The 20,724-nt window shown below is 36.0% G+C and overlaps 1 protein-coding gene across 2 annotated transcripts in view; it reads left to right on the forward strand.

The window, feature by feature from the left end:
* Window positions 1-20,724, forward strand: part of Shrm (Shroom) — a 631,603-nt gene that overhangs the window by 287,498 nt on the left and 323,381 nt on the right. For both annotated transcript variants that reach the window (XM_067775904.1, XM_067775905.1), the window contains one exon: window positions 5,442-5,731. In XM_067775904.1, coding sequence (XP_067632005.1) covers window positions 5,442-5,731 — 290 coding nt within the window. The remainder of the gene's footprint in view (window positions 1-5,441; window positions 5,732-20,724) is intronic.

The following is a 20,724-nucleotide window of genomic DNA, read 5'->3' on the forward strand; positions in this document are numbered from 1 at the left end:
TACCTCAGCCACAATACATTGGCTGTCAGCACCATGTTCTTGATCTTATATTAACACATGCAATGGATGAATTATTAAATGGCAAAACATCTTCTCCAAATATTGCGTACGATTTTGTTTCGAATCTAATAGTTGACTACGACTATCTGAAAAACAGCTTTAAATAAAATAATAAGCGGTTACAGGTAGAGAATATTGAATGGCGTGACGATATGCAATATTTGTTTGAGCTGGGAAAAGCCTTCAGGTATTACGAGAAAAACAATGAGTTTCCTTATATACAATTCAAACCCTTGCCGCCATTAAGTAACGCTCGATGGAATTCGAGGGCAATACTTGCCATTTTATCTTTTATTCTCATGCCGAATTTTAAGGATCTATTACTTCCAGCTTGCAGATTTATATGCGGTACATGGTACATGGTGGTTCTCTGACCACCGATTTCATGAAGATAATTTTGCATTATTGGAACAATCGCTCGTTAAGTATAAAAAAGCACACACAAGTTTTCTAAAACACTGGGTGAAAGAGGAATCCGCCATTATTAACCAACAGCGTAGTGATATCTGCGCGGAGCGAGCGATAAAGGTAGTTGGGGATATAGTTTATGTGTCCAAAACGCCTCGTACTTTAAATTTAAAGTTTATTTCTTTAAATTCACAATATTTTAATTAATTTGCTTACACAGGGCACACAGTAATGTTTTAAGGTTAATTAAATATTTGAATAAATGATGGAATATGAAGTGAAACGTAAAGTATTATTTCTCAGTGTACAAATGCCGTTCCCTGCGTAAGGATTTTGCAATAAATATTTGTGAGAACATTATTTTTGTTGTTTGTTCACGATTTCTCATCCTCTAGTAATATGTATTTTTTATTTAAAAAAAGTCATATCCCTAATATGCACTCTTACGATACATGCTGAATTTCTATGCTCAATACAATATTGTGGAATATTATGGTTCACATAAGTATTTCTTGTAGTTACTTTTAATGCTTATCGGTAAAAATTTTGATAATTCTTGATGCAGTTGTTAAGATTTATTGGTTTAATTGATTATATATCGGTATTTTTGCGATATGGCAGACATGGTATATACGAAGGATGCTGGCTTACCATACCGAAGGTCCTTAGTTCCGCTAATAGGAGAATTAACAACAAAACACATTACAAAAAAAAGTTTTTTAAGTGGGATCACCTTTCGGAAGTGATCTGGCATACGTTCCGATTGTATTCTGTAGTAAAAAGCTTTCCGTAATATAATATCACTCTTTAAGCAGTTATCATTTGAAATCGGCATAGACAATATAGGTATCAATAAATCTTGAGGAAAATAAAAATAAAATAAAATAATTTTAAGCACTTCCTTTATATAATTGAACAAAGATCAGCGAGAAATTAATGATATATAGACATATTCTTGCTAAACTTTGATTTTTAAATTTTGACATAGGAATTGCAAAAATATTTATGAGAAGTAAAAATATAAAAGTGGAGCGCACATTACTTGGATTGGAAAGTTGGTAGGAAAGGAGATGTTATTAGTCAATCAATTGCGCTCCACCTTTATATTTTTACTTCTCATAAATATTTTTGCAATTTCTATGTCAAAATTTAAAAATCAAAGTTTAGCAAGAATATTTCTTTATATCATTAATTTCTCGCTGATTTTTGTCCACTTATATATAGCAAGTGCTTAAAATTGTTTTTATTTTTTTTTTTTCTTCTTTTCTTACATTTTTCCGGTTACATTTTACGCTTGTAGCTCAATGAGAACTTACATAAAAATCAATCCCAGAATTCCCTCCGTTCCATTTGATTTTTCTAAATATCTCAGTCCGTGCGCCCCTAGCGAAACTTTTTGTATTGTGTCATCGGCTGTCATCGACCTCTGAATTAAGCTCTAAAATTTTAGCCTCTAGCTCATCGAGAAGTTACTTAAAACCCGGTTTCAAATTTCCAAATAATTATCTAATTTTTTCAATCCGTGCGCCACCTAACGGAATTGTTTTCTCCTTTTTTTTCCTTTGTCACGGTATCTTAACCTGTCTCTGAGGTTTCATGATTGTAGCTCAATGAGAAGTTACTTTAAAATCAAACTCAAAACACCAAATTTCCAAATTCTTATCTAAAAATTCTTATCTAAATATTTCGATCCGTGCGCCACCTAACGGAATTATATTCTCCTTTTCTTGAATTTTCTCGGCGCCTTATCCTATCTGTGAAGTTTTACAGTTGTAGCTCAATGAGAACTTACATAAAAATCAATCCCAAAATTCTCTCCGTTTCGTACGATTTTTCTAAATATCTCATCCCGTGCGCCCCCTAGCGAATCATAAAGTTGGAAATTTCAAGTCTCTGGCTCATCGAGAAGTTACTTAAAAGCTGGTTTGAAAATTTTCAAATTCTTATCTAATTATTTCGATCCGTGCGCCACCTAACGGATTTTTTGTCACGGTGTTCTAACCTATGTGTAAAGTTTCACGTTTGTAGCTCAATGAGAAGTTACTTAAAAATCGCATGCAAGATTTGTATGAAAAGCGGACAAACATTCAAATGACCTAATATAAAGGAAGTAAACTAGCCTCATATCTCTAATTGAAAGCAGAAAATTTCGCCCAAATGTTCTAATAGATCTATGGTATCCAATTATTATCATTGTTTATTATTTTATACACGATTAGTTCTTTTTATGTTCAGAACAACAGCTCTTGTCACGGAATGGCCTTAGGGTTCACCCACGTAAGTTTTTTTATTATCGGATATTGGATTAAGCTAAATCTTACTTTTTAGAAGCAATTTTGCTTAACACACAAAGTCGTGAAAGGAAATTCCAAAAGATATCAGAAAAACAAAAAAACAAGAAAGGTTATCAAATGACCTTAACTTAACAGAAGGGTTAATTACACATTACCTTATGCCAAAAGCTACTACACCATTTATACCGGCTTTGCATATTTTGATTTATGCAAAACAAATCTTTTTCCCAGAATGCGTTTGTAAAAAAAAAGTAAGCTACATTTAATTAATAGCGTTTTCTTTTCTGAAATAAATTGTTGCCTAAGTAAATGGTAAAGCCTTAATAGTCTTACTCCTGCCCCAGAAAATTGTCAACATTTAAGCCGGAGTCATTGGTGCCGTATGTCGTATCGCTGTATCCGTATCCCTAACGTAATCAGCTGTTTATCGTTACGACGGAAACCAAACCCAATTGGTTGCCTACGATACGGTTACGACCTTAGCGGCACCAATAATCGATTGCATTGATTCTCATAAGATTGGTCGAATCAGCTGTTATAAGGTTACCGATACGGTTACCGATAAAGCACCAATGTCTCCAGCTTTATAGTGCATACAAAGAACATTTCATCTCACCATATTCACTCATATCACAAATCACACAAGAAGATTGCGCATTGCGCATGTAAACATTAGATCATCTCTTTTTTATGGGCAATTCTTCCGTCATTTTCCTTTAGCTCTTGTTTTTTTCGCCCTTTATTTCATTCGCTCAAATAGTCAACTGTGACGTGGATGCGCAGAACGAAGGTGATTTGTGCACTCATATTAACAGAGTATATGTGGAACTCAAGAGCGAATTGAGAGTTTCACAGAGTTGCACTGTCACACCGCCATTTTATACAGGGTAAAAGTGTAACGCTTTTGCGTTGCGAGTAGGCAACAATTTTCACAAAAGAACGAAATACCACGTAAAGGCGTTGCCTGTTTTTTAGAATAGAACAACCACCCTTGCGCGGCGTACAGCAGGCGAAGCCAACGAACTAGTATGAAGAAAAGAACTAGATCCAAGCTAGTAATTTTTACGCTAACCCTAAAGTGGAAAATTTTATCTGGTTCAGGGCTAGTGAGAGGGTAATGCAGCAGATGACCGCCTAGGACCATCCTCATGTTAAATTCACCAGTTGAAGGCATGTGGATGGCGATCAAGTAGTGTTTCTGAATGCACTAGAGACGCACTAGTTTTGAATTAGAGATTTTCCCTACAGGGTAGACAGATTTTTTGCCGGATAAAATTGCTAACATATTTATATAAAAATCAAAAAAGTAATTAAAAGATGCGCGTTTTTCTGTTATTAAGTTTTCAATTAAAATTTATCTAACACTTGACGATTTTAATTTTACTACAAATTTATATCAATGAGGAGAAAGTATTCCCTCCATAATATAAGCACTCTCCAGCCATGGGTTACCAGGTCGCCGCTTTCTATAGAAATGCTCAATGAAATTGAAATCATCCGTCTTCCGACGAGTTTTTTGGCTAAATCTGGGTTTATGCCGGAAAATCAACAAAACAACATAAGTCGGTTTATGCCTGTTGGCTAGAATCTTCCAGGATTTTCCTTCTACAACTTTCTATAGTACTAACACATTGTTCCCGTTACAGTCAATCTCAGTGCGTCTGTAGACTGCCTCCTTTTTATTGGCTGCAGCGCGACATCCTCTATCGCACCATCCCTTATCTTCCAGCTTTCGCTAACGCTAGAATTCCAATCGCCAAAAATATCTAAAACAGTATCAAGGGCGCAGAAAAGCATGCAACACTTAGTCATGAGGAATAACAGCCTGACTGCTAAACTGCTAACTGCTAACCGCCTAGTTCCTGTGACGATCTGTAACAATAAAACGCGTAAAATCTTAAGGGACAATTTTAAGGGCATTGGGAACTTTTGTCACAATTCCATTTTGTATCGTACCTATTTATGTGATTGCTACTGTTCACACATATAAGGGCTGTACTGTTCGTACAACTTATTTGGGGGACAAGGAGGGACTCTTTGTTGTTAGCCGACATTTTCGGTCACTAGACTTTTGCTGGGATGTCGAACTAGTTGCGTGATTTTTCATCGATCTTGAATGATCGATATATACATATATTTCAGTTGGAGTTGTGATACTCTCTTTAAACAATGTTCTATAGAAATTATATAGTAAAAATATGCTAGCGCATATAACTTTCGATTATTTTGATTGCCTAGGCCTTGGGGCGAATATCAATATAATTATATGGAAGCAGTTCTCAGAGTCGAATCTGGTTTTTTTCTAACTAAAAAGTATAGTAGCACAAAATAAAATTAAGAAAATTAAAATTCAATTTGCTAACGCTGTGGATGCTAAGGCAATGAGCTTGGGCGCTTAAAATGTTTTTTGCCTTACATCGAAATTTAACATTTTTAGTTCCCATTATAGTTGAGTGTTGTAAACGTTCCGGTATATATACCTATATGTATATTTAATAATAACGGGTATTTAGTTTCATTTCCATATCATTATATTTTAAAACCTTAACTAATTTACTAAGTTGTGCTTAATTATATCCAAGATTGAAATTCATTATAAACTATATGTTCCGTATTTTGTTACTAATTATTTTCCTTAAATATAATAGTTAAAATAAAAATTGTATTCTTTATTTTCAGATTACGCCAAGAAAGTGAAATGCTATTACGTCAATCCTCCCACCATTGGTCACAGAATGATTTATCGTCAGTGTCTTGCGCTTCAATGGCATCCTCACCCACACCATTGTTGCTCTCCACGCTTGGTCGTGACACGGCAGGTACGGGCAATAGCAGTAGTGGCAAACAGCAGCATCATAATAACAGCTCAGAGAGCACTTCATCGACAGAGACACTCAAATGGCTGGGTTCCATGAGCGATGTGTCAGAGGCCAGTCATGCTACTGGTTATTCTGCTATCTCAGAGGCGGGTAAGTTTCACAAAATATGCGTGTTGCTCCTTTACTATGGACTACTCATGAGTGAGTTACAGGAAGGAAGCTGAAACTGCACATCTCTAGGCCTCTAGTAGCGTATGCAATAATAGGGAAGACTGTACCTTCCATGTACCAGTTAATATTTATTCATACAATTTAACCACCTTTAGGTACATATTTAACATTAAATTTTTTCATTCTTGAATTTTGAAAATTAATTACCAATCTAAATTTAACTTTACACATTATGAAACTAGGTATTTTAAAGTCCAAATAATCTCTTTACTTTCATGTGTACGTACATACGTAATCTGCTTAACGGGTGTGGCATTGGCATAAGCGCAAATGTAGTATGGATGAGATCAACATATGTGTAATGCTGTGGTGACATGCTGTGGTGACCATACCCATACTTTTTCACAATGAAACTTAAAAATTTCTAAAATATTCCGGTTTAACCTGTGTTCTTGAAATTATGTATACCGGTATAAATTCTGAGATTTTGCGACTGAGGCAGAGTTCAGCAAATCGAGCAGTGAATCAGGACCCATATTACGTTCTACGATCCGTGATTGAAACCGATTTTTAAAACACAACAGCTTTGGATCGGTGGATCGGATGAATGACAAATTATACTCGTTAGATCCAATTCGAGTGCAAGCGGGTTTCAGTCACTGACTGTAAAACGAAACACGGGCACAGTTTTTGCTTGTACTTCTAGCAGTAAACATCTGACTCACTACACGGTTCGAAATTTCAGCATTAGTAATTGGTTTTTTTTTAAGTATCAGTAAAATTATTATTTGGTTCTCGGGCTCGAATTCCAATGTGGAATCCTTCAGATTATATATCAAGCCATTCATCGGTTTAAGCAGTTTTAAAACTTTTGTCCAATTTAACATGTTTCAATTTACTTATCTTTTAATTTTATTCAGTTTCAATATAAAATTTATTTGAACAATAAGTCTGTAATCTTAAAATGCTTTTAAAACGAAACCTAAAACGTTTCAAAAATATTAAAGTAGAACAAAACCATAGTGTTTAAAAAATGCAAAAAAGAAATGAAGCTGCGGTAACCCTGGAATGTGTTTGTACGGTATTGATATCAAATGAAAGGTGGTAATCAGTGCTTTAAAAGGGAGTGGGCGCATTGCGCATGTAAAAATTAGATCAGCTCTTTTTTATGGGCAATTCTTACGTCATTTTCCTTTAGCTTTTGTTTTTTTCTCTCTTTCTTTCATTCGCTCAAACAGTCAACTGTGACGTAGTTGCGCAGAACGAAGATATTTTGAACTCGTTAGTGCGCAATCTGGGTAAGTGGTTTGTGCACTCATCTTAACAGAGTATATGTGGATCTTAAGAGCGGATTGAGAGTTTCACAGAGTTGCACTGCCACACCGCCATTTTATACAGGGTAAAAGTGTATCGCTTTTGCGTTGCGAGAAGGCAACAATTTTCACAAAAGAACGAAATACCCCGTAAAGGCGTTGCCTGTTTTTTAGAATAGAACAACAACTCTTGCGCGGCGTACAAAAAGCGTAGCACTTCAGCCAGAAAAGAAAACGCTATAAATTACCTTCTTTTAAAAGAAGGCGGTGCCACGCCCATTGCACAAAGTTTTACTAATTTTCTATTCTGCGCCATAAGGTCAACCTATCTACCAAGTTTCATCGCTTTATCCGTCTTTGGTAATAAATTATCGCACGTTTTCGGTTTTTCGAAATTTTCGATGTCGAAAAAGTGGACGTGGTTATAGTCCGTTTTCGTACATTTTAAATAGCGACCTGAGATGAGTGCCCAGGAACTCACATACCAAATTTCATTAAGATACCTCAAAGTTTACTCAAGTTATCATGTTACGGACGGACGGACGGACGAGGCGAAATTAATTTCTTTTTTCGCCAATTAGTTTACGCCGTTACGGGGTACCTTTATGAGAACAACATTAATATACTCTGTGAGCTCTGCTCATCTGAGTATAAAAAAATAATTTATTTGTTCAAAGAACTGCAAGACATGCATTCCTTTTCGAAACATTTTGTTATACATATGAGGTGTGCTCATATCTGGCTACATATGTAGATATAAAAGCTCAGTGGGTAGAGCACAATACTGCAGCCTATAGCACGTCGGTTCGAAGCACGCCCCATGCCTCAAAATTTTTCTTCTTTTTTTTTATAACTGAAAGTGTAGATCTCTTTAGTTTCAAATTGCAACCCAGTTTGGTGCACTCATTTTTAAGAAGACCGTTATATTCTATACTTAAAACCAAATTTGTTTTGGTCCTATATATAGCACAAAAGTTTCAAATTTAAGCTCGAACTTTTAACCGTGCACAAAAAATTGTTGCTTTTGTATTCGAAAAATAAATTTCATTTGAATAATTGAGCGGTCGTAACCCATTAACGTCATATTTGAATAAAAAAGGCTAAGTGGGGTTCTCACCGATAAGAATCATTTCTAAATGGTTTTAAAACAGTTTCGGTATCATTTTTGAACCTTTTCGAGACAGTTTCGTGACTATTTCGAAAATTGTTCTTTAAGAATAATTTGTGATCTTCTTCGGTATAATTTTGAAGTTGTCTTCTGCACAGATTTCGGGATCGCTACGGCGCTGACACCATTTCCGAACAGTTTTCGTACATTTTCGGCTTTTTTTTCGGAATCAGTTTGCAACTATGTATATTAGCATTATTTCAGGACTACCTTACGAATCATATCAGCACTATTGCAGCATCATATTCATATGTTCTGTTCTATTTTTCTTGCGAAAATATCGTAAACGATATTGAATAGTTTGATTTACGTGTAATGTACTGCCTCCATAGCTCTGCTATCAGTGACGGTTGCAAAGAGACATTTTGAGTAGAGGGAAATTTTGTGTGGGTAAAGTGTTTTTTTTTTTTTTTTCAAACAAATAAAAATATCAATTCCATACATTTTTTAATAGATTTTGCCGGTGCAGGTCCACAGCTCGTATCCAGCTCTACGTATAAAATAAAAAGGTCCATCTACCTAAATCGCTATTCCGATTGAAAAACACACAACCATGATCGTCGGATTATTCGGACGTTGTTTTGACACTCGGACGGCATGTCTACAGTGTTTAAGATGTCTGCACGATTTAAGGTCGCTACATAGAGTCGGATGACTAAATTGCCTCAAATCTCTGAGAGCACTTCGAGCTTACGCTGGAAAAAATATTGGAATTGAATTATTTGCGTAGGTAAGGAACCGTGGAAAAAGTACGCTGTATATCCATGCTGAGATCGAATACAACGATAGTAGTTTGTGATACACTGAAAGAAAAAGACTGGTAAAATCAACCGAAATACGGGTCAATTCAACCGAATTTTCTGTTAATTTTTATCCATCGCAACAAGATGTTGAATCAACTGCGCACAAATCGTTGATTCGCAATTAACTGTTTTAGTAGTCAAATGAACATAAAAAGTTTTTGCGACAGCTTTGTACGAAAGTACCTATGTTGCCACATAAATAAATAAATGTAACGCGTGATAACCTCCGAAGAGATCTAAGGCCGAGCTTCTCTTCCAATTTGCGTCGTGCTCCTCTTGATTTTCCCTACATTGGTCGGACGGGACCTACGTGTTTTATGCCTACTCCGAACGGCAACTGCGGGGCAGATGAGTTTTCACTGAGAGCTTTTCATGGCAGAAATACACTCGGAGCGCTTGCCAAACACTGCCGAGGGGCTACCCCGCTTAGAAAAATCGTCTTCTAATTCAAAAACCTTACTTCTAAAATTTTGATGTTGCTTTGCCCGGGGTGCGAACCCAGGGCATATAGTGTGGCAGGCAGAGCACGCTACCATCACTTACTAACCGAACGTTAATTGGGCTTACATCAAATATGCCAGCACACATTAAACATTATTCACTTTATTATTTTGTATTATTAAACGCACTTTCACCAAATTTTATATTTTATAATATTTAATTTATAGTTTTGAACTTCGTTTTGCAAATAGAAATGAAAATAGTAGTCACAAAACTAGTTCTCAATTCTTTCAGTTACAGCTCAGCTTATTCTCAATTTCTTCTCTCGCATGTAGTTGCCACACTTGATTTTTTCGAATTTGTAGTATAAATGTTTGACATAACATTTTAAATATGAGGACTTGTAAGTTTTAGAAAAGTAAAGAATCAAATCGCTAGAAGGTAATTCACCACTGGAGTAACTTTACATGTAATTCGGCAAGTTTAATTTTCGTAACACTTTAAGTTGAAACGATTCCAAAACAACTCAAACTTTTATGTTGTTGGAAACATCAACATTAAAAAAGGATGTTTTTTATTATCTTATTAAATTCGTTCACGTGAGTGAAAATTCGTAAAAACTTGAACAAAATGTTGCTAACTTCGGAAAAATGCTGTTCGTTCAAACAAAACTTTTGCAACAAAGAGGGCGCAATTTTGTATTTCGCTTGGACGAGAAGTTGCAAAATTGTACCCGATAAATAGGTGTCCTGGTATCTCATAATTTTTTCCACAGTAAATTCAAAAAAGGGTTTTTCGTTTTGTATTGATAACTGAAAAACTAGTTTTTTGTTGTTTTCCTATTTTGTGTGTTTTTTCGATTTGGTGGTTTTCTTATTTTGGTATTTTTTTTAAACAAATGGCACCATCTCATAAATATAAAGTAGAGAGCGCAGTGAGCGTAAAATTCTCTTTGAAATTTGCTCATGTATTGACTGTTGATCGCTGTTGAAATGACCAGTGAGATCAGTTGTGTTAACAGAAAATTCAGTTAGATTGACCAGGAATCTGTCAATTTTACAGAATTTTGTTAACTTAAGAGCGACAATTTCTCTTCTGTTGAAATGACTAAACTAGTTTGTTCATTTTACAAAGAACTCGGTCGAATTAACCGTAATTCGACCAATTTCACCGAATCTCCGTTAAGTCAAGAATAACAGAACCGATTTGTTGATTTTACTAGCACCATTTCTTTCAGTGTAGCTGCCTTTGGTTAAAGAAGGAAGCGTGTCATGTTTCAAGTGCAAAAAAGTAGGCGCAGAATGACGTGAGTATGAAGAGCTTGAGCTACTAAGCATAGTGCATAATTTAACCATCAAGTTCCGCGAAATGAAGAAGGTTTCAGCCCTGGAGTGAATTCCCATAGAAAACGGTGACCTGGTTACAAATGTCTAGAGAATCTCGGCCTAGAGATATTGCCTGCTATGATATTTAAATATCGTGGCAAACTGCGATAGCTCTTCTGAAATCAGCCATCAAAAAGTCGTCGATTTAAAAGCCGCCTTCCATAGCACGAAAATTTGCTGCCTACCGCTTAGTTTGAACTTGATTTCCCCGAAAAACTGATACGGCTGTGTTAAATTACGTTGAGCAACACCACCAGATTAGTCAGAATTGGAAATGATCCCTCCAACACGTTCTAAGCTAAACGGAAAAAGTCTTGTCGTCAAGTGCTACTTTAGACAAAGCGAGTAATTGAAAAATAAAAGCCATGACTCCGCAAACGAAAATCTGACTCAACAATCCAAATTTTCCCAAAACCGTCTGCCTACCATAGATCCGCCATAGTACCTTATACTGAAGTTAGCATGGGGATACATTTCACAAGGCTGCCACTTGTTTGATATTTAAAAAAGTTTCAACTTTTTGATAGTTTAAACGATATCTTAAACTTATGCGTCAATTAAGTTTAAAATCTAAAACGAATAAAGGTTAAAAACGCAGTTGTAAGCTAAGGGATTTCCAACTTAGTACAAAAGTGTCTGAAAAATAGCTTCACTGATGAAAGTTTTAAAATTCAGGCTCAATTTTTTAGCTTGTTACTACAAAGCTCTCCCAAAGCGAGAAAAATTTCTAAAGCTCAAAATAGTATTGCGAATGGGATATAAGTTTGTAAAAAGAAGACGACTGAGACTCACACAACAGGTCACGATCTTCTGCCTTTCAGGAAATCAAAACAATTTTCGAAGCCACAAATTCTTTGCTCTTTTGATGTGAGGATACACATACATGCTTATATGATAGATCTCAATAAGCTCTCACATTCCTTCATAGCACCAAAACTCCCTGGTATAATAAATAAACAATAGAACATTTATTGTTATGAATTGATGGTGTACATTCACCTTAAAGTTTACTTTTCAATTGTAATTTCATTTTTTGCGGCCGCCGTGGTATGATGGTAGCGTGCTCCGCCATCCACACCGAAGATGCTGGGTTCACGCCCCCGGCAAAGCAACATCAAAATTTTAAAAACAAATTTTTTCATTTTATTTAATAATTTGGGAAAAATTTAAACAACGTGACATCAGGACGGACAAGGCGACAGCTGTTTCGATTATACCTTGTAAATCTCTTCAAAGCCTTTTCTCCCGGGAGTGGGAGTCGAACCCGTACTCCTACGATAGTTGAAATTTTCAATTAGAAGAAAAATTTCTAAGATTGGTCGCCCCTCGGCAGTGTTTCGGAAACACTCTGGTGTATTTCTGTCATGAAAAGGTCTCACTGGAAACTAATCTGCCTTGCAGATGCCGCTCGTAGTCGGCATAAAGCGAGTAGGTCCCGTCCCGCCAATTTGTAGGAAAAAATCAAGAGGAGCACGACGCAAATTGGAAGAGAAACTCGGCCTAAAATCTCTTCTGAGGTTATCGCACCTTACATTTATTTTTTTTATAATTTCATTTTTACTTATTTATTCGCATTTGTTTTAGTTCTTTTGCTAGCGGCAAACGATTGACTTGATTAATGATGTTTTCAAATTTCACCAACAAAAATAAATAATTGGAAGAACAAAAGAAGGCGGCAATTTTAAAAATAATATTCTCTGTTCAGGCAAAAATCATTTCTGCATTTCATGCCTAAATTTGAAATAGTTTGTAAATATTATTATTTTTTTTTTATGCCAAATTTCAGTTAGCACTTTTCTGTTCTACGCATTTCTTATTTCTGCAAATTCTTCTCAAAATACCTAAAATTATCGACATCATCAATCGTCTTTTAGGGTGATCGACAGCATTTGCGCGCGCGTTTTGTAACTTCCAAACAAAAAAGCGCAAAAGGTCAATCGTATTACATCATACAGCACGAATTGTGCAGAGGCCATGATTTTTACGAATTAAAAATAAAAAAATAAATGTAAGGCGCGATAACCTCCGAAGAGATCTAAGGCCGAGCTTCTCTTCCAATTTGCTTCGTGCTCCTCTTGCTTTTCCCTACAAATTGGCCGGACGGGACCTACATGTTTTATGCCGACCCCGAACGGCATCTGCAAGGCAGATGAGTTTTCACTGAGAGCTTTTCATGGCATAAATACGCCCGGAGCGCTTGCCAAACACTGCCGAGGGGCGACCCCGCTTAGAAAAATTTTCTTCTAATTGAAAAACCTTCTTATTTCTAAAATTTTGATGTTGCTTCGCTCGGGGTATGAACCCAGGGCATAGGGTGTGGTAGGCGGAGCACGCTACCATCACACCACGGTGGCCGCCTTTTTCACGAATTACACAAACAATAATCTCAGCAGATCATGTGTGTGCTTGTTGAGCTTACACAAAGCTGGTCAAGTGGTACTTGCTCGCAATTAATTCGCCATTTTCAATCCTTTTTGTAAGTTAAGCTTCAGCCGCACCCTTAACCTAATTTTGCTTAACAAAGTAAAAAATTGGTTTTGCAAAGTAATTTTAAAAATTAAGAAATTAAGTAACAAAAGTACAATACATAATATTTTGGTTTGCTGATAAGTTTGTTAAGTTTTTTATGGCCTTTAATGTAACGGTTTTTAATGAGTCTTCGTTTTTTTTTTTTTGATGAGGCGCGAAATTTTTGAGTGAGTTTTAGTTTAGACGAGTTTTCCCAATTACTTTTTGGAGGCATTTGCTATTTGTTATCTTTTTTTTGATGTAAGTTAGTTTAGTGGTTCTATGTAGTCGAAGGGCAGCGCTGATTCTAATTGATTTTTGTGTGATTTGTGGGAAAATATTTTTGTAGAAACTAGTAGTACATACTTCAATATGATAACTGTATTGTTGAGAATGTTAAAATATTTCATAGTTGTTGTTTTTGTAATACTAAGGTGTTAATATTGCTTAGCAGTAAGAAATCTTCTTTGCTAAGAGATAATATATATTTATATTAGGGTAGTTCAATTTGTATGGAGCAATTTTTTCGATGTGGTTTCTAGGGGTTAAATTTATAAAATATTGTAACAAATTCTGGGGAATTCCGATTATTTATACACCTTGTGCTAACGTTCAAGTCGCTAAACTGTTGAGTAAATCACTCCAATATTCAGTATTGCAAACTGGTCTTTATTTAGATTTCTTTGGGAGTACTTCACAATTATTTTTCACTTCAAAACTAATAGCGTGTTTAAATCAAACTGATTACTGATTCCTCAGCCTGCGCTGCTTTTATACTATCGGTTTTTTCGTTCACCCATTTCTCGTAAGGTCTAGTAATTTCGCGAACAGTAGTATCTCATGCTTGGTTACCACCTATATATATGTATATTTGTAGTTTATGCTTTTCTACTAGCCATGTGCGTGTGTATGTGTGAGTAACTACTTCGGCTCATGACTAAATGTGTATGTGTGAGATATCTCTTCGTTGGCTAGTACATAAGTGTCGCTACTTGCTGTGTTTTGTTGTTGCGATTATTTACTAACAGCATAGTGATGTCAACATTCGCCACAATATCATAATTTTGACTAAAATCATTGCAAAATTCTTAAAATTGGCAATTGACCTTCTGACCACTTAAAATGACCATAAGATCAATTGGGTTTCATAAACGTACAATATACTAAGTTTTAAAGTTCACGGCTTACGCGAACCAATTGTCAAACTCACCTAATCGAGTGGAATCATATTACATATTTGAATACAGATTATATTATCATAGTGGTAGTGGCCAAGAAACTAAATCTGCTCCAAGCACTATGTAATGACGCCGTAGAAAGAATAAACGAATGACTGACGAAAATGGGGCTGAAGATGGCTAGCAATAAAACAGTAGTCAAATTAACACAAAGCCTTTCTTGAAATATTTGGGAGTAAACATTGACTCAAAACTAACTTTTAAGGAGCACTTCAGGGTGGTGGGAGAGAAAAGTTATTGGAGCCCTAACGCGTATTATGCCTAACATCGGGTGCCAGGCAAAGCTACTCATCAGCTATTATACGACGTAACAAGCTCCATAATATTGAGTGCAGCATCAGTATGGCACTGATCAAAAATGATCCACCAAAAATATATATACTAGCAGCCTACCGTATCACTGCTATAAGACCAATGTCCGACGCGATCCTTATTTCATCTCGGAAAATCCCAGTAGATCTACTGTCTTGTGAAGTAGTTGATCTGTATGGCATGGCAATCCGTTGACCATCTGAAGATGCCAAGAAGAGCGCAAAGTCACGAACAATGGTTAGACGGCAAGAACAGTGAAAAGAATCGAGGAAAGAGCGCTGGATCTTCATGCTAGTTTGGAATATAGCGGAATCGAAGGAGCGGAAGAACGGTGAGCCAAACTACCACCTCAAGCAGATATTGAGGGGACACGGCAGTTACAAGGAGTATCTACATAAGCGTAGGAGAGAGGAGGATCCTTTCTGTCCACACTGTCTCACCGAATTGGAAAACGCAGAACACGTAATGTTTCATTGCTTTTCACGGCGAAAGGCTCTCTGTACATAGAGTTTTTGGAGAGGAGCCTTCCATGAGGAATTAAGTTCCCCTAATGAGCAGAGACACACATTGTTGGTGAATGGCGTTTCTTGTGATGTCGCGATTAATGCATGCTGCAAGGCAGCGCAGAGAAATGCTCATGCGAAGTAGTGTCGACTCAATCACGTTACCTCTCCGTGACGTTATGTCTAACGGCTTTACCGCGGGATGGTTCTACATGAACAGGATTAGCCTGATGCTACTTGAGAGCAGTGCACTGCCCCCCAACGTCCAAAAAAAAAAAAAAGTTACATATTTGAATTTATCATACACATATTTAGCACGCGACGCTTTTGCGACCTCATTTTTTCATGGAAGTAAGGGGTGGCGATCGGGATCGACAAGAATGTTCAATATGGTTATGTTAAATCGTTCCTGATATGATCAGGCTGGTAACTTCCTGGTGCTTGTTACCGGAATGCACGGGAACTACATATATCCGGAAAAGGATCATTAACATCGATTATACTCCACAAAACCTTCGAGGAAGGTCTATTGGCCTTACGAACAATTCAAATGACATCAATTGACTTAACGACGTTTTCAAACTTGAATTAATTCCCAATTAGGGAACCATTGCGGCAGAAAGGTCATGACCATACTTTTACGGAATAGAGTCCCCAAAAAAATTTCGCTGAATGAATTGGATGTTTTGTTGAAATAGTTAAAGAAATCCTTGCCAGGACAGTTTTTAAACCGATGTCTGGCTAGAAATGATCCAGAACAGAGGTGTACAACGTCAGCAGAGCTTCGAATAGAAACGTATAATTTTTCATAGTGATAAAAGATATTTTGAGCATAGAATTTGCGCATGAGATGTTAACTGCCTGAAGTCATAGTACAGGTTTACAAGTATGATATGTATGAGAAGGAAACAATTCCTTTCTCTTTCTAACACACTGCCCTTTGACATTTCGGTCAGTGTCAAACTATTGTGGAACTCGGTGGAACCTGCTTGGAACATGCGTTTGACACTGAACGAAGTGTCAAAATTACCGGGGTTGCTGTCGTGGAAACCGAGGTAGGGAAACAAAAAAGGAGCGGAATATCAGATATGGGTTGCTGTGATGGTAAAATTTTTTCAACGAATTTAGTTTGAAAATGTAGTGCACCTATATGGGTCCTACAGAAAATTATACAAAAGTCTTGAATTTGGGTATCTGAGGACGCGTAGTTATTCCAGTATTAAGAATACAAACACGGGTGCTAAGTTTTTCTACCCGTTCAAAAGTTCTCCGCGAAAAACAGTTTGAAACCGAGGTTGACTGCAATAACCCGTCCAAAAATGTGGAAAGAGAAATGAAAATACGCGTTTTGTCCTATTATCAATAGTCCAAAGGCGAAAAAGTATTCGAATTATTGGAAGCGAGGCAAAAACGCTTCTATTAATACCTCCCCCGATGGTTTCGGTCATGTTTTAGTAATCCTCCCGGTAATAAAGTATCACAATTTGTTAATTAAAATTGTCCAAAACATATGGATTTTAAAGAGAGATGTAATTAAGTGCTCATTTGAAAGTAAATAAAGATATTTCTTTGTAATTTTACAATAAAAATTTTACGCAGTTTTCGTTAGCAGCTACTACACTTTTCTTGGACCTAAGAAGTACAACAGTGCCAAATAGCATCCACAAAAATATGAACAAGAACAAGCATTTTGTCAAATGAGCGTGGCTGTGTATGTGCATGCTGCTACATAGGCTATTTGTAGACCTTTAAGGACCCATTACTGATACTTAGCATAGACTTGACTTGACTTGGCGTAAACTTGGCAATTTAGCCACTATTATACTCTATCTATCATCATAACCAATAAATCTCAATTTGTATGACAAAATGTCAAAATGAAATGGAAACAAACAAATGGCATCTCAAAATGTAAACGTCACTTAGAACTTACATAGAAAATCAAAATTCAACAGACTTCGAAGTCAAGTTAAGTTTTGCTAAGTTTTGAGTAATCAGTAACATGCAATGCTAATTTAACAGAACTGTAAGTGACAGTTCTCAAGTCAAGTCATGTCTATGCTAAGTATCAGTAATGGGCCCTTTAAGCGGGAGCCATTGGTGCCGTATGTCGTATCGCTGTAGTCGTATCCCTAAAAATTTTTAATCTTTACTTTTTTTAATAAATCGTCGCCGAAATGGTTAACTCACATTTTAATTCATTTAGATGTGAAGCAAAATAAACTATTTAACGAATACTTGCGCAGGTATAAGTTAGTTGTATGATCAAAAGCAGAAAGGTCATAATAACAATAACAGTGACATTTTAGCCCTTTGAAATTTGACGTTGTGACTACCGTTTGTCTTTGTGGCCCTTTGAAGTGGAAATTGCTATTCCATAAACAATTTTGAGAAAAAATTTTACTAAAATCATTTTTGAGACAGTTTTGAACTTGTTGTACTTCGTGTCCTTTTCTGAACCTGACCCACCTTAATGTACATATGTAGCCGTTAAAAAGATCAAATACTTCCGCAAAGTGATTAACACTGCGCTGTTATGGCAATTTCCAATATTCATTAGTACTTAGAATTCTTTAATTTACGAAGTTGCAAATCAAATACAGTCGAAACAAATACGAAAATTTAAGTTCATGCGAAACATTTTTGTTTCCTATCGAAAAAATTGTAATTACAATGAACGATTTTCCGGCATGCTTTGTAAATAAAAATGTTGTATGGATGGTGCTGTTACACATCTATTTTGATATCACTGATATCACTGAATAAGATTATAAAAAGCATTGCAATAATAATAATAATAATAATAATAATAATAATAATAATAATAATAATAATAATAATAATACCCAACGGATTAATACCATCCAAAGCCCGCCCGACCGTTGCGAGGGGCGCATCGCATGAAGCACGGATTTGTTTTTCTTTTTGCCGAGTTGTTGATAGGCGGAGGTTTGTTAAGCGTTGAGATCTAAAACTGCTCAACTACAGAATAAAAATCATCAGTTGAGTACTATACATAACAGTTAGAAATAAGATATCAGTTAGAAATTATACATATACATACTACATTGTTAAATTAGAGAACATTTTTTGTTTATTCGATTGTTATACTCAGCTGAGCAGAGCTCACAGAGTATATTAACTTTGTTCGCATAACGGTAATCCATAACGGCATAAACTAATCGAGATAGATATAGACTTCTATATATCAAAATGATCTGGGTGAAAAAAGAAATTCATTTAGCCATGTCCGTCCGTCCGTCCGTCCGTCTGTAAACACGATAACTTGAGTAAATTTTGAGGTATCTTGATGAAATACATACCAATAGGTTTCTGGGCGCTCATCTCAGATCGCTATTTAAAATGAACGAAATCGGACTACAACCACGCCCAATTTTTCGATAACGAAAATTTCGAAAAACCGAAAAAGTGCGATAATTCATTACCAACGACGGATAAGCGATGAAACTTGGTAGGTGCGTTTACCTTATGATGCAAAATAGAAAATTAGAAACATTTTGGACAACGGGATTGGTACCGCCCACTTTTAAAAGAAGGTAATTTAAAAGTTTTGCAAGCTGTAATTTGGCAGTCGTTGAAGATATCACTATGAAATTTGGTAGGCACGTTACTCCTATTACTATATGTGTGCTAAATAAAAATTAGCGAAATCGGAGGACGAATACGCCCACTTTAAAAAAAAATTTTTTTTTTTAAGTAAAATTTTAACAAAAAATTTAATATCTTTACAGTATAAAAGTAAATTATGTCAACATTCGACTCCAGTAATGATATGGTGCAACAAAATACAAAGATAAAAGAAAATTTCAAAATGGGCGTAACTCCGCCCTTTTTTATTTAATTCGTGTAGAATACTCTTAATGTCATTAGTCGAACAAAAATTTACCAATCCTTGTGAAATTTGGTAGAGACTTGAATTCTATGACGGTAACTGTTTTCTGTGAAAATGGGCGAAATCGGTTGAAGCCACGCCCAGTTTTTATACACAGTCGACGGTCTGTCCTTCCGCTCGGCCGTTAACACGATAACTTGCGCAAGAAACGATATATCTTAACTAAACTTAGTTCGCGTACTTATCTAAAGTCGCTTTATCTTGGTATAAAATATGGCCGAAATCCGACAATGCCCACGCCTACTTTTACGATATCGAAAATTACGAAAAATTAAAAAAAAAATGCCATATTCTTTTCCAAATATGAAAAAAGAGATGAAACATGGTAATTGGATTGGTTTATTGACGCAAAATATAACTTTAGAAAAAAGTTTGTAAAATGGGTGTAACACCTACCATATTAAGTAGAAGAAAATGAAAAAGTTCTGCAGGGCGAAATCAAAAGCCCTTGGAATATTGATAGGAATACTGTTCGTGGTATGACATATATAAATAAATTAGCGGTACCCGACAGAAGAAGTTCTGGGTCACCCTGGTCCACATTTTGGTCGATATCTCGAAAACGCCTTCACATATACAACTAAGGGCTACTCGCTTTTAAAACCCTCATTAATACTTTTAATTTGATACCCACATCGTACAAACACATTCTAGAGTAACCCCTGGTCCACCCTTATTGCGATATCTCGTTTTACTACGTTTTAAATAATCATTAGCTCCAAAGCTCTCAGCTGAGTATGTAATGTTCGGTTACACCCGAACTGACCCTTCCTTACTTGTTTTTTTTTTTTTTTTTTTTTTTGTTACGAGCTAAAATACGAGAAGACAGTTTTCTTTATGGTAAAAAGTGAATCCGTTATATGAAATGAATTAGAATGGGTGTTAAAATCATGACACAAACACCGAAATGGTTCATTCATTTCGAAGTTAGTTCTACACCCTTGGGTACTGTTCGACACGCCTTCTTTTTACGCCTAGTGGTACTGGGACAGAGCTGTTCTGTACTGTTCGACACTTCCTCTTTGCACCCCTATGGGAAGTATCCGACAGGGCCTTTTTGTATCCATACGAGTAGTGTCGGACATATTCTCTTCCTACCCCTAGAGCCAAAGTCACACAATTCAACTTTGTTCGCCTATGGGTACTGTCGGAAAAGTCCTCTTTCGGTACGGAATTTCTTACGCATTTTATAATTTTTTAAACTCACAATATAATACAATATTCTTAATTTTTTTTCGTATTGGTGTTGTAAAATAATAAAACCAAAACTAATATTACGATAATGGAATATATGGCCCTAGTATTTTAGCTTCGGTATAGAGCTCCGCATTTTTCTTAAATAATGGTATTCAATCACATTTCATCTTTTTATTTTATTTATTTTGTTG

Source organism: Eurosta solidaginis, chromosome 3 (genome assembly GCF_040869045.1).
Source record: "Eurosta solidaginis isolate ZX-2024a chromosome 3, ASM4086904v1, whole genome shotgun sequence".
Taxonomy (NCBI): Eukaryota; Metazoa; Arthropoda; class Insecta; order Diptera; family Tephritidae; genus Eurosta; species Eurosta solidaginis.